We start from the raw sequence: 12,116 nt of genomic DNA, 5'->3' as shown, positions 1-12,116 counted from the left end.
CGTGAAGATGAGAGCTGACCAAGGACGTCTTTGCTTGTACTCCATCCCCATCCGCATATCTACCCCGGATCTCAGCCACTTGCTGTCTTCCTCCCCATCGCCCGTCTAGCCGCCGCCTCGAGGGATAACCGGGTCCTCAGTGCATGGCCAGTAGGGACGTCCACTCATCCTCATCTACCACTTGCACCAGTGCTCCTTCCAACGAGGCAGCAACGCATACTCCATTTCTATACCCAGTGCTGCAGCTACCCACGCGAGACTCGTCCTTGACGACTCAGCCGCCCTTCGTCCCGAATAGAGACGATCTACCTTTCCTCGCATCTAGACAAATTTTGCAACCTCGACTTGTCGTTCCGCCTGATCCCACACAAGGAGCAGTCCCTACGTTCAGCAACAACGCTCCACCTGATCCGTTTCGAGACAGAAAGCAAGTTCTACCCGCCTCCAGAGAGTCTGTAGCTCAACGACTCAACAGGGCTGCTCGTCCGCACACTTCTGCAGAGCAGCGCAGGAGCTTCTGGTCCGTCTCTGACGACAGCAGCACATACGACACTACTAGCGACTCGAATTTCCAGTCCGACAGACAGCTCCGTGTATACCAGTCCCCTTCTGCATCGGCCACACAGCCCTCGTCGCAATCCGAGTGGAACGGACTTCGATCGTCTTCAACCGATCAGTCCGATAGAGTCAGAACAGATTCAGCTTTTGCTGCTGTCGCCTTTGGATCAGTGAAGAAGTTCTTCAGGAGCAAGGCGATCAAGGAAGAAGAGGCTATTGCAATCGATCGCACAAAGAGACGTCGAAGCTACATTGAGCTTGCTACACCCCCTTCCGAAGAGGACCTTCAGAATCATACACCCTGGATCGAGAAGACCCCACACTGGACAGCCTTTACAGCTGATTTACGGCCAAGCGAAACCGCACATTATACCCTGGGAAGACAGAAAAGCAGCAATCAGGCATCTTCTTCGACAGCAAGGCCTAGCAACGATCATATCAAGCTATTGCGCGACGACAGCTTCTACGCGCAGCGTCACGAGCATCAGTCCTCCGTTGAAAGTTTCGGATCTTTTGGATCAGAATCGAGCTCAGGTGCTGTGCCTCCAACACTTCCTGAGCATTCTCGATCGAAGAGTTCCGTCTCTTGCGAGGTCTTACGCACTGCATCCTCTATTGATCCAGACCTCAGTCAGCAAGCACCAGATCAGATGTTGAAGGGTGGACCTAGCGGCAGCTGGAAGCTGTCCTTCGGCCGCAAGTCGAGCAGCTCAAAGAAGGAAGAAGAATGGGACGACTACGATCGCGGGACTGCGGGGTCTAGCGCAATGAATGCAAGCAGATCGATGGACTCCAGCAGGACTCGCTTCAGCTCGAACTCAGGCACACCCTCTGTACGTAAGGGTAGTGTGGTGGAGGATCTGATGGACATCGGCTATCTTCCCCGAGCTTCCTCTACGAGTATGAGGAGGGACGCGCCTAGCTCCCTTGGACCCGGTCGTCGCAGCGTTTCTGGAAACAGCAAGCTCGAACGAATGATGGGAGCCGGAGCAGATGCAGCTGCTCTCAATTCTTCACAGGCGATGCGTCGAAGCGAGAGCCATCGTTCTGTGGACCCTCCAGCCAGCACGTCAGGCTCTTCCCTCCATGACACATCAACTTCGTACAATAATGGCGATGACAGCCGAACGGAGGCAGACTGCCCGATTTGCCTCGAGCGTCTGTCGTACCGTTTAGCGGGCGAAAAGCCCCACGTGATGCCCACGTGCGGGCATGCCTTGCACAACGCCTGCTTCACTGCTGTGTATGGCAAGCCGGAAGACATATTGGCAGCTCAGGAAGGAGGTTCGAGCGGTAAGAAGGCAGGACCGCCTGGGATGTGTGGTGTCTGCAGGAAAGCGATTGTTCTAGGTGGGGACGGAGGGGATAATAGCAGATCTGCAAGTGAGTACAGTCTCGTTGAGGGAGAAGGCGAAGGCAGAGGAAGAGGCAACGGTTCCAGAGCAAAGAGTCCCCAAGGGCGGTCCCCAAGCAAATCCGCCAAGGGATGCGCGAGCGGGTGGAAAGCGCCGACGGTTCATGATATCGCGATCGACACAGGCAAGGGACATAGGCAGGTACCTTCAGGGCAGTCTATAAAGGCACGTCTGCATCTCCCAGATGCGCTCTATTTCTTGCCCCGGCGAGGTACAGAGGACCGTTTATATTGGCAACTTGGATCCTCACCCCCTTGCCAACGAGCCATATCTCCCTCGTTCACACGATGCCATCGTGGGGTTTTTGCAGCAAAGAAGCAACGGCGGGAAAATTCCTCTTCTGCTGGCTTTCATCCCGTATCCTTGTCTCCTACTGCAGCATCATCATCAGATCTTACCATCGAAGGCGCCATGAACCATTATCATTATCAGTCACGCAGTACTGACAGACCTCACCACTCTTCCTCTCTACTTTCTCCCCCTCCCTCATCATCATCTGCCACCTTTCTTGCGTCTGCCCGCTCTGGCTCGCCTTATCATCAACATCAACATTACTCGTACTCATCACAATCGTCTTCGGATTCTGAAAAAACCTGTCAACAAACCGGATTCTATTCGCCACCGCTGCCCTATGTTCGATCTCGCTACCCCTCCCATTCAGAGATCACTGGGATGATGGGACTTGGAGAAACGCGTGGTAGGCCGTCCGATGCTGGCCAACGTGATGAAGGCAACTTGATCGATGATCCGATTGGCTCCATTGCATTGTCCAGCACAATGTCTCGCTCCACTTCTCGTAGCTACCCGGACCCGCAATCCTCGCGCCACAGCACCATGAGTTCTCCAGCGTCAAGGAATGTGATCTTGGAAGCGAACAGTAACCACGAAAGCTTGTCTTCGCCTTTGCCAACCTCGCCCACTTCTCCCGGCATGGTGCACCCGGTGATCCGCATTCGACCCGAATTCGACACAATCTATCGAAAGGATCCGACTGGCCAGAATGGCAAGCAGAACATCGTCTGCGTAGTCGCCTTGGAAGTTCCATCTCGCCGACCTCCTCTCTCTCTGGATGAGCAAGAAGCCAAACATCAAATGCAGTGGAAGGGGTTGCCGCTTCTCAATGGAGATGATGACGACGAGCAAGAAGCTACCGATGAAGAGGATGCAGATGGCGGTATCGACAATGGTCTGGAAGCAGGAGACGAACCTCCTGCTGAGATGAGGTACAACCATCGTGCCAGTGGCTTGTCAGAGAGTATTTCGAGCGGCCACGACAGAGCTCTTGCATCTTCGGATGTGGGACACGAGCGCTTGGCTCGCCACGATGATCAGAACAGCCTGCACGAGTACGGAGACGAGAACCATTCAGGTAGCGGCAAAGAGACCAGTAACGGAGGTGACGAGGACTTCTCCATGCATGCCGCTCCAGCTATCGATGAGACTTCGTACGATGCGGTATTCGAGGATCTAAAGGCACGACTGGCAGACTGGAAAGGTCAACCCATCGAGAAGTTCGGCCAATTGGCACTGTACGACTACATTGGCATCAGCCAAGACAATGTAGTTCGCAAGTTCTGGGTCTACTTGTTCAACTCCGCCCTCATCTGTGTCACAGAGTCGGGCAAACCCGATCGGAAACTTAGTCGTCTAGGCAGCAAGACTGGTTCGGACAAGGGGAAGCCAACCAAACCACCGAAGCTCAAGCTCAAAGGTAGGATCTGGCTGAGGCACATTTCCGATATGATCGAGAAGAACGTCCAGGGCTCTCCTAGTCTGGCTATCACCTTGGACGATGATACTTTGGGCAACTTCGTCCTTGTCTTCCCGACAGAAGGTATTCGCCAAGCCTGGAGGAGCAAAGTGGAGTCCCTGGCAGACGAGAGCAAGGCAAGCTACAATTCGCGTCATTCAGCTCCTGGTGCCAGTGTTGCCAACGGTGTCACGACGGCCAATGACAGCAACGGCAGCGTTGGTCGAGGTGCAGGTATTCTCAAAGAGTATCAACCTCCACGAGCGGCTCAAGAGCCTTTGTCTTATGAGCAGGGACCACCTCACACGTCGACTCCTAGCAAATCGTCCGTAGGGGCAACCGCGAGGTCAGCTCGTAGTGCTTCTCTCATCAGTGGCAAGTCAGGCTCGGAGCCTGCCAGCGCAAGAGGTAGCACAGCCATCAGCACACCTGCAACCTCACCTCCAAAGACTCAGGCAGCAAAGCAGCCGAGAAAATCGAAGAGCACTCACACTCTGTCTTCTGAGCGCGATGCGGCTAATACACGAGCAAGCTTCTCGGCCAGTCTTCCCACACAGCAGCAGTGGTCTGCCTCTGGTGGCCTGGATCCCTCTATGCCACCTCCCAAATTGCTCCCTCATGCACCACTCGACCTGGTCTTGATGGTGTCCGTCCCTGTCGTATTGCAAAAGGATACCAGTGGGGTCTCGTCCTCGGCAGCTCTGAAGCTTCGACTGATCAGATCAACGCTCGAATTCGTATCGTCCCACATGGGACCGAGTGACCGACTTGCCGTCGTCACCTACAGCTCGGGCGCTGAAGGCGATGTACGCAAAACCGGCCTGCTGAGCATCACTGCTAGAGAACGTAGCCGAGCTAAGCTGCAAGACTTCATCGAAAGCATTGGCAAAGCCTGGGATGAGGACGAAGACGATCCCTACCGAGTCGACAGCGAGACGCTCGGTGGGGCAAGTGAGCGTACAGACACCGTGACTGCGCTCAATGTCGGTTTGGACATTGTCCTCTCACGTAAAGTCAAGAATTCAATGACTGGAATGATCTTGATCAACGATACGACTGATGGTCCTGCCAAGAGGCAGATGGATTTGGTCATGGCTAGGGCCGAAGCCGCCAATACGCCCATCCACTGCTTTGGCTTTGGCAAGTCAAGCAACCCTTCGTCTCTCTGGCTCATTTCGAACCACACCCGTGGCTCTTATACTTTCGTACGAGAGTGGTACCAGCTGAGAGAGTGCATTGCAGGCTGCATCGGATCAATCATGAGCACTGCGATTGATCAGTTCAAGCTGCGCATCTCCGTACCTTCCGACAATCACTTCAGGGTGAAGAAAGTGCAGGGTGTTCTGAACCCTGTCGTGTCTTCTTCTGGCAAGCACGTCGATGTCGAGGTGGGAGAATTGCGTTATGGAGAAACCAGAGAGCTCTTCGTTGAGCTTGAGCTTGACATCAATGGACTAGTGCCGTTCATCGCTCAGACGAATGATGATGGGCGTGTAGGTGGGGTGAGGAAAGTCCGCAACGCCCCTGCCATCGAAGTTGGCTCTGCCACGGATGACTTCATTCAACGACTGGGTCTCTCTGATCTGAACCTCGAGGATACAGCGGGCAGTAGCGATCTGTACGGAATTGACCACTCAATGGGTAGTCTCATCGAAGAGGTCGCAGTCTTCGAAGTCGACGCTGCCTACCGAGACGTGACAGCTGGCTCCTCTCTACACCGCCTTTCGAATCCATCAGTCCTGACTCTCGAGGTGGATGGGACTGCGCCAGAAAATGGCTCTTCGAATCCTCAGCAGACCTCTGATGCCACGGTCACACGTCGACGAATCGAGCTCCTGGTCTCAGATATGATTACTCGCTCCTTGCTCCTTGTCAGCCGCAAGAACTATACACAGGCACTACGCATCATCAACGAGACACACAAGATCGTCGAGACGGTCCTGGCCAGGTTGACAGAGGCCAACGCTGGCAAGGAGAGCGACCGTGCGCTCAGGCGTCGCGGTTCGGCTGCTAGCAGCCTCTACTCTGGCTCCTCGCCCTGCGTCCGCACCTTCAGGACTGGACATACCAGCGGTCGCTCGGTAGCAGCCCGCCAACGAGCCCTAGTGCAGGATCAAGCCATCGTCTCCCTCCTGGCCATTCTAGACGACTTGGAGCTCACCTCGAATGGACTACAGCTAGGACCACGAGGCCACTTTGAGCGAGATGGGAGAAATGCAGCTGCTCAACAGGCCATGGTCTTGCGAGATCAGCAAGCTTGGACTACCAGGACCACCACTGAGGCTTTGCGCTTCTTGGGTGACAATGGGCCCGCACTCGCTGCTGTAGCTTACGCCGATTCGCGATCCTGAGAGAGAAGGAATGCTAGATGAAGACTGTCTTCTTGGCAGCGATCGGCGGGTAATTTGAACCTGTTGCAGCTTGTGTTCCTGGTCCACTTTCTCCCTTTGTACGTAGTTGAACGTGTGCCAAATGCACCTCTATCCCTTCTCCTTCCTCGTCACCTGTTCCCCCGTGTCTTCCTTTCACCTTGCTCCTGGCAATACAGCACTCCTTCGTCTCTCATTCATGTGCCGCAGCCGACTTTTGTGAATCTATTGAGCTGGGAGGACTGGGCAGGGCAAGCAGGGCAATGGTCGTCAAAAGAGTCGGATTGAAAGGAGGAGAAAGGAGGAGGGAAGCAGGCAAGAGCATAGGAAGGAAGGCAATCAAGCAAGCGAAGATCTAATCGTACAACTCTCTACCTGCTGCTAGAAGACAAGCAGCTCCACACCCAGTCTCACCGCGTCCACAAGGCTCCCACGAGCGCGCTAGCCCACTGTACCCAATTCAGCTCCATCCCGCTCCTGACCACATTCACCAATGCCGTCCCCACAAAGTCCTCTGGCGCTCCATCCCCAGGCGCCTCTACATCTCCCGTAGGCGGGGCAAAGAAGAAGCCTGCGACCAGTACGAGGTAGGAGAGTATACAGATACTTCCCCTGTAGTAGTTGCTTCTTGCTTCGATGTAGGTATAGGTCAAGAGGAAGACGGAAAAGATGATGGCTATCACGTCCCAGCGGGGGAAGATGAGGGTAAAGGAGCGATGCTCCAGATGACCTCCCCCTACTGTCGTGCCACCAGGACGATTGTAGTAGGCGCTGAATGCCACCATTGCGGGGATCTGAATAAGACAGACCTGCAGAGCATAGGCGGATCCGATCTCCATGGAGAGGGCGATATTACCGTTGATGGCAAAGGAGACGGCATTCATGAACTCGGTCGTGTTGGGTACCAGGGCAAAGAGGGTGATTCCAAGGAACTTCTCGTCGATGCCTGACCCGTCTAGGACCACGTCCACAACATCTACTAGGATCTCGGCAATGATGGCGTATAGGACCGTGCAGGAGAGCAACACCGTGAGTGACACTACTCGAGACCATGATGGAGCATCGTGTCCGCCGTGCCCACCAGCATCCTCCGCCTCTACGGGAGCCATCGACAGCTCTCTTTGGTGGCCTTGGTGACCGCCGTGAGGCATCGCCTGATTGGCAGACTGCACCGATCTCCTCGCAGCTGCAGGCGCAGGCTGCATCGTCGCAGAGCTGGCCCCACTGGCTTGCTGTTCTTGCTGATGCTGTCGAATGGCCGTCTGGAAGGCACTGGCGGTGAAAGCCATCGCCTTGGCATACTCTTCTTGACTGAAACTCTCAGGCAAGCGCAGCGGCGGGGGTTCCTGCGAGGTGATACTGCCCTCTGTTCGACCAACTGCGGAGGAGAGGCGACTCTGACCGCCTGTGGCAGAAAAAGTGGGTTGGCTCGCCACTCTCTGTGACGTAGGCAAGACCGCCTGAGCGAGGTGTGGCGGCAAGAGCCGCTTATAGACTGAAGCTCGCTGCGCCGAGGGGATTTGAACGCTGTTGCCAGCCGTTGCCAGAGGATCATTGCCAAGCTGACCGGTGGCTCCAGCGGTAGGTTGCTGTTGACCGGCAGCCGCTGCTAGTGCCGGGGCCGGTAGCGAGTTCTGCCAGATCTGAGATGCGTGTGTTCGGAGACTGAACCAAAGACCAATGCCGTAGGAGAGAACCAGGATGACTGTGCATGTGTACATGAGGCCCTTGACATTCTCTTGGTAGAAAGGGTCCGTCGCTGGCGGCACATGCTCGTAGAAGCATCGCTTGCAAGTCCAATCCACCTCTGCTGCAGGGTCGGCAGGACATCCGGTGCAGGTGAGCTGGAAGGTGCCGTAGATCTGATAGAACAAGGTAGGCGTCAAGATACCAATGATGGCCATGATGAGCATCGTGGATGTAACACCAGCCGAGCGAGCATTGAAGCGCTGCTCTTTCCTCCTGGTAGCTCCTGAGCACATTGAGAGTCCTGGCATGAGCAACACACCAGCCAGAATTGAACCGATGATCGAGCCCTCGACCAGTCGCGCCTTCTCTTGCGTCAGTGCGATGCCGTAGAGGATAATCTCAATAATCGAACCGAAGGTAGCATTAATGACTGCTCCCATGCCGATCGAACTCTGTGCAGAAATGGACGCGACGGCCATGCCAATGAAGTACGAGAGGGGTATAACGCTGCCCAGTGCGCAGATGAAGATGACTCCTTGGCCGCTAACCCAGCCTGCAAAGCCAGAATGCATATCGTGCTTCTCCACGTAGGGAAGGAGAAAGAAGAAGTCCAGAATGGTGAAGCCTACAAAGGGAAGAGTATTGACAAAGAGGATGTTGACTCCGCCTACGGTATACTTGTAGTACTGTAGACCAATCGCTCGGTAGGTGCAGAGGAGAATCTTGCTCTTTCGCAGACCTCGAGACGAAGGTGAGCCGCCCCAGGACTTAGACCTCGAGGCAAACTGGCCAGGTCTCAAAGGTTGCAGAAGTCGCTTTGCCTTGTCCAGCGAAGTATCAGGCTGGCCCTTTGATGGAGTAGCACAGGCTTCGCCATTCGCCGAGGCCAGTGCGGCAGCAGCTGCAGGTGCAGAACCAAAGTGCAGTGCCAGTGGATGCGTGGCAAGATTCTTGAGGAGGACCCAATTCAACTTCGCCATGGGAATGGTGACGACCAAACCCCAACAGGCCAGGCAGATTAGACCCAACACGGGGGCGATGATCAGCCAAAAGACTAGGCCATAAGCAATGCTGCCCAGCCAGCGCTTGCCAAATCCGACATCGCGGCCTCGACTGTCCACGACGTATTCGTAAAGATCACACTCGCGCTCGATCCGCGTAGCATCATCGTCAGCAGAATCTGCCTCCTCATCTCCGTCTGAGCCGGCTGCTCCACCAGAGGTAGCCCCGTAGCCATCCCTCCCTTTTCCTTTGCCAAGCAGAGGCAGAGTCTCAGGACTGCCACCCTTGGAATTCGAGGGCTGTCTGGCGGTACCGAATGTGTGATTCGCTTCCCCATTTGAAGAGCCAGCGCTACTAGAGCCTGTAGCCGGTTCGTCTCCTGGTGTGACAGGGTTTACGAGGGTTACGTCGCGACTTGAGGGCCGTGAAGGTCTGGAGTTGAAAGGTACGCGATGTTGATGATCGTGTGGGTAGCGAGCAGCAACGGGAGTGAACTCGTTTGTGTAGGTCTCTTCAGGCTGATCGCATTCTCCATGGCCCCCGTTCTGCCAACAATCGTCGAAAGCACTGCCGCCTTCCTGATCAATAAAGTTGTACTTGCCGGCGGGATCTCCGCCAGCAGCCCTCTCGACATTGTGTGGGCTAATCTCTACCTCGACGTACTTTCCGAAAGGCCAGAAGAGATAGCCTGCCAGCTCGAGCGTGACCCTGGCGTATCTCGATCCTCCGAATGGTACGAGTCTGAGAAGTACACTGGCAATGCCGCATATGATGCTGAGCCAAACACCAAAGATGAGCGTCCAAAGGATGTTGCCTGGCAGGAAGTGGCGCTCAGCTGCTCGACTAGGAATGGAATGTAAGGCGTTTTCGGCATTGCGTGTAATCGTTCGAGACTTCTTGTATAGAGCCGGCTTCCAGATGGGCAGACCAAAGGGATGCTCGATGTTGATTGCATCTTGACGATCCTTTAGGGTATATTCCACGTCCTCGGGTTCGATATCGCCAGAGGAAGACGAGTCTCCTCCCTCGGGCGTCTCATCTCCGTCGCCATCAAGTTCTTCGTCGTCTACGATTGCAACCTCCTCCTCGTCGCCTTCCTGTTCAATCTCCTGAGTGGACATCTCTCGCTTCCGTTGTCCCTCAGCTGCTCGGTTTCGCAAGTCTGCAGCATACGCTTTGCCTTCCTCGACGTCTACGTTGAGATCGGCAAGATGGTCACCCTCTCCTTCATCTTCGCCTCCTTCTTCGCCCTCGTCGAAGCTGCTTGCCGAGACACTGGAGTCTGTGGCTATGCTCTGAGGACGCTCAGAGAAGATGTCTCGTTGACGGCTTTGCGACCTGTCACCGTCCTGAGATGGCAGGGCAGCTTGTGCACTGGGCGCTCTCTGTGTACTTCCAATGCCTCGACCACGCGTAGAAGGAGCACCTGTCCCAGGGCCGCCGCTAGCAGGACCTCCGGCTAAACCACTGGCTCTTCCTGCCACTGGCCGGCGAATGTGAGAGTGTGGAGATGGGTATGAGCCTCCCATATTGCCACCGCCTTGCAGGACGGAGGTGAAGGACGGGCCGGGACTACTTGCGCTGCCCATGTGAGCAGGACTGAGAAGCCAAGGCTCACCACCGCTGCCGCCTTGACGAGGTAGAGGAACAAAGGTCGGACGTCCTTCCCTGTCCATTTGCAGCTGCTGAGAACCAGGACTGGTGGGCTGTCCTGAAGGCAGCATGCTCGTTGGACGCGGGCGAGGTGAGGTAGGACGGCTTCCACTAGGTAGCAGTAACGTCCGTCTCTTCTCCTTTTCGGCCTCCTTCTCCTTCTTCCTCTTCTCCTTCTGACGGGCCTTCATACGACGTCGGACAAGCTCCTCTCCACGATCATATGGAACTACTTCGTCATCATCTTCATCCAGTGGCCCAAAGGCATTGGGGTCCGTATCATCCAGGTAGTCTGGCAGGTCACTACTTCTTGTGAGATAGCTCGGTCTGCGCCCCCTTGATTCAGATCGGTTGAGGGTGCCGGGTCGCTGCTGCTTAGAAGGAGCTCTAGGGGCTGCTGCAGTGTTCCGAGAAGAAGACCGACCAGCGCTCTGAGTATTTGTAGCGGGCTGTCCGTCCTCCGACTCGTCTCCGTCTACTTCTGACGCAGATAAGCCAGAGATGGACCGCCTGTCGGCGTCCGACATGCCATAGGCTGACAGGCCACGTCGTCCTGCGCCAGACATGGACGTCTCTCGCACCGATGAGCCTCCCCTGGGACGGGTATTGGGGTTTCTCTGCAGATGAGGTGACTCGGAGAGAGCAAATGATAAGAGTCTGATCGCGCGTGCCCGAAGGTCGCCGCTTCTACATTACTCACTGCTGGTAGTCCTCTGCCGATGCCTGCTGTCCCACCCTCCTCATTGAATGCCCAGTCTTTTGCATTCAGCGAGCCAGACGGCCCTGCTCCTGAGCCACCTGCTGCCGGTGTGGAAAAAGTTGCCTGCATCGATGGTCGTAGGCCCAACCCTGCAGGCGCAGCTGCTCTATTCGCCCGTGAGACCGAGGGACTATTGGCTGCCGAGCTATCCGTCGAGCCGGGCATCAGTGCCGACTGTGACCTGGGGGGCTGCGAAGAGGTAGCGCCTGTGGATGGACCACTGCTGAGGATGTGACTCTGCCGCGGAGTAGTGCTTAGGGAGTGGATCTCCGAAGCTGATCCGGTCCGTTCGGCAGAGGGACGTGGGACGGCAGTGGCTGTAGCTGAGGCTGTAGCTGAGGCTGAGGCTGAGGCTGAAGTGGGTATGGCTGCTGGGCGTGAAGGTGAAGAAGGCGAGGCAGGATCGTTGCTGCCACTCATGTTGGAATGTGATAAGGATGATGTTGTTGATGACGATGCAGGTACAGACGAGGGAATCCAGAGAGCAACCGGACGTGATGCGGCGGCGGTGTAGGAGCAACTCAGGTCAGGGGCGTGGGAGCAATGGGGCGTGCGTGGAGGGAAGCCCGGGCCGAGGAAATGTGCCGATGGGCGTCAGGGGCGGATGAGGATCGCCGTGCCAAGGAGATGCCGCAAGTGGGAGGGAGATACCAAGAGTGGTCGGTATCACTGGAGGAGGGAGTGTTGGCAAGGAGTGGATACAAAGAAGAGGGCGATGCCACACCCCCGCGATGGAAGCTGAGGTGATGACAGGAGTGATTCCAGGGGTGTTGCTTGGGTCGTGCTTGTTCAGGGGGGGGGGGCCGAGCTGAACTCAATGCGACGCGGAGGCCCGAGCTTCTGCAGTGCCTTTGGGCGGCACCACTGCACCTCCGCCTGGGAAAGCGGAAGCAGCAGGAGCAGCACAAGCACATAAGCAC

General features: G+C 56.0%; 2 protein-coding genes across 2 annotated transcripts; one reads left to right on the top strand and one right to left on the bottom strand.

Annotated features, from left to right (window-relative positions):
- Positions 1-1,580: 1,580 nt before the first annotated feature.
- Positions 1,581-6,074, top strand: BCV69DRAFT_252275 (hypothetical protein; the record flags this gene model as incomplete). Its single annotated transcript, XM_025490467.1, has 5 exons — positions 1,581-1,941; positions 2,704-3,951; positions 3,997-4,131; positions 4,183-5,724; positions 5,809-6,074. 5 exons carry the CDS (start codon positions 1,581-1,583, stop codon positions 6,072-6,074), a joined length of 3,552 nt encoding a protein of 1,183 aa, XP_025345988.1.
- Positions 6,075-6,356: 282 nt separating this feature from the next.
- BCV69DRAFT_295125 (hypothetical protein) lies at positions 6,357-11,927 on the bottom strand. The gene is made up of 2 exons (XM_025493897.1): positions 11,137-11,927; positions 6,357-11,053 (listed from the first exon to the last, which is right to left on the bottom strand). Exons 1-2 carry the CDS (start codon positions 11,614-11,616, stop codon positions 6,503-6,505), a joined length of 5,031 nt encoding a protein of 1,676 aa, XP_025345987.1. The 5' UTR covers positions 11,617-11,927; the 3' UTR covers positions 6,357-6,502.
- Positions 11,928-12,116: the final 189 nt, after the last annotated feature.

The sequence above is a fragment of the Pseudomicrostroma glucosiphilum genome (genome assembly GCF_003144135.1).
Source record: "Pseudomicrostroma glucosiphilum strain MCA 4718 unplaced genomic scaffold BCV69scaffold_14, whole genome shotgun sequence".
NCBI lineage: Eukaryota > Fungi > Basidiomycota > Exobasidiomycetes > Microstromatales > Microstromataceae > Microstroma > Microstroma glucosiphilum.
Note: the sequence above shows the minus strand (reverse complement) of the source record. Positions and strands in the feature narration are given on the sequence as shown.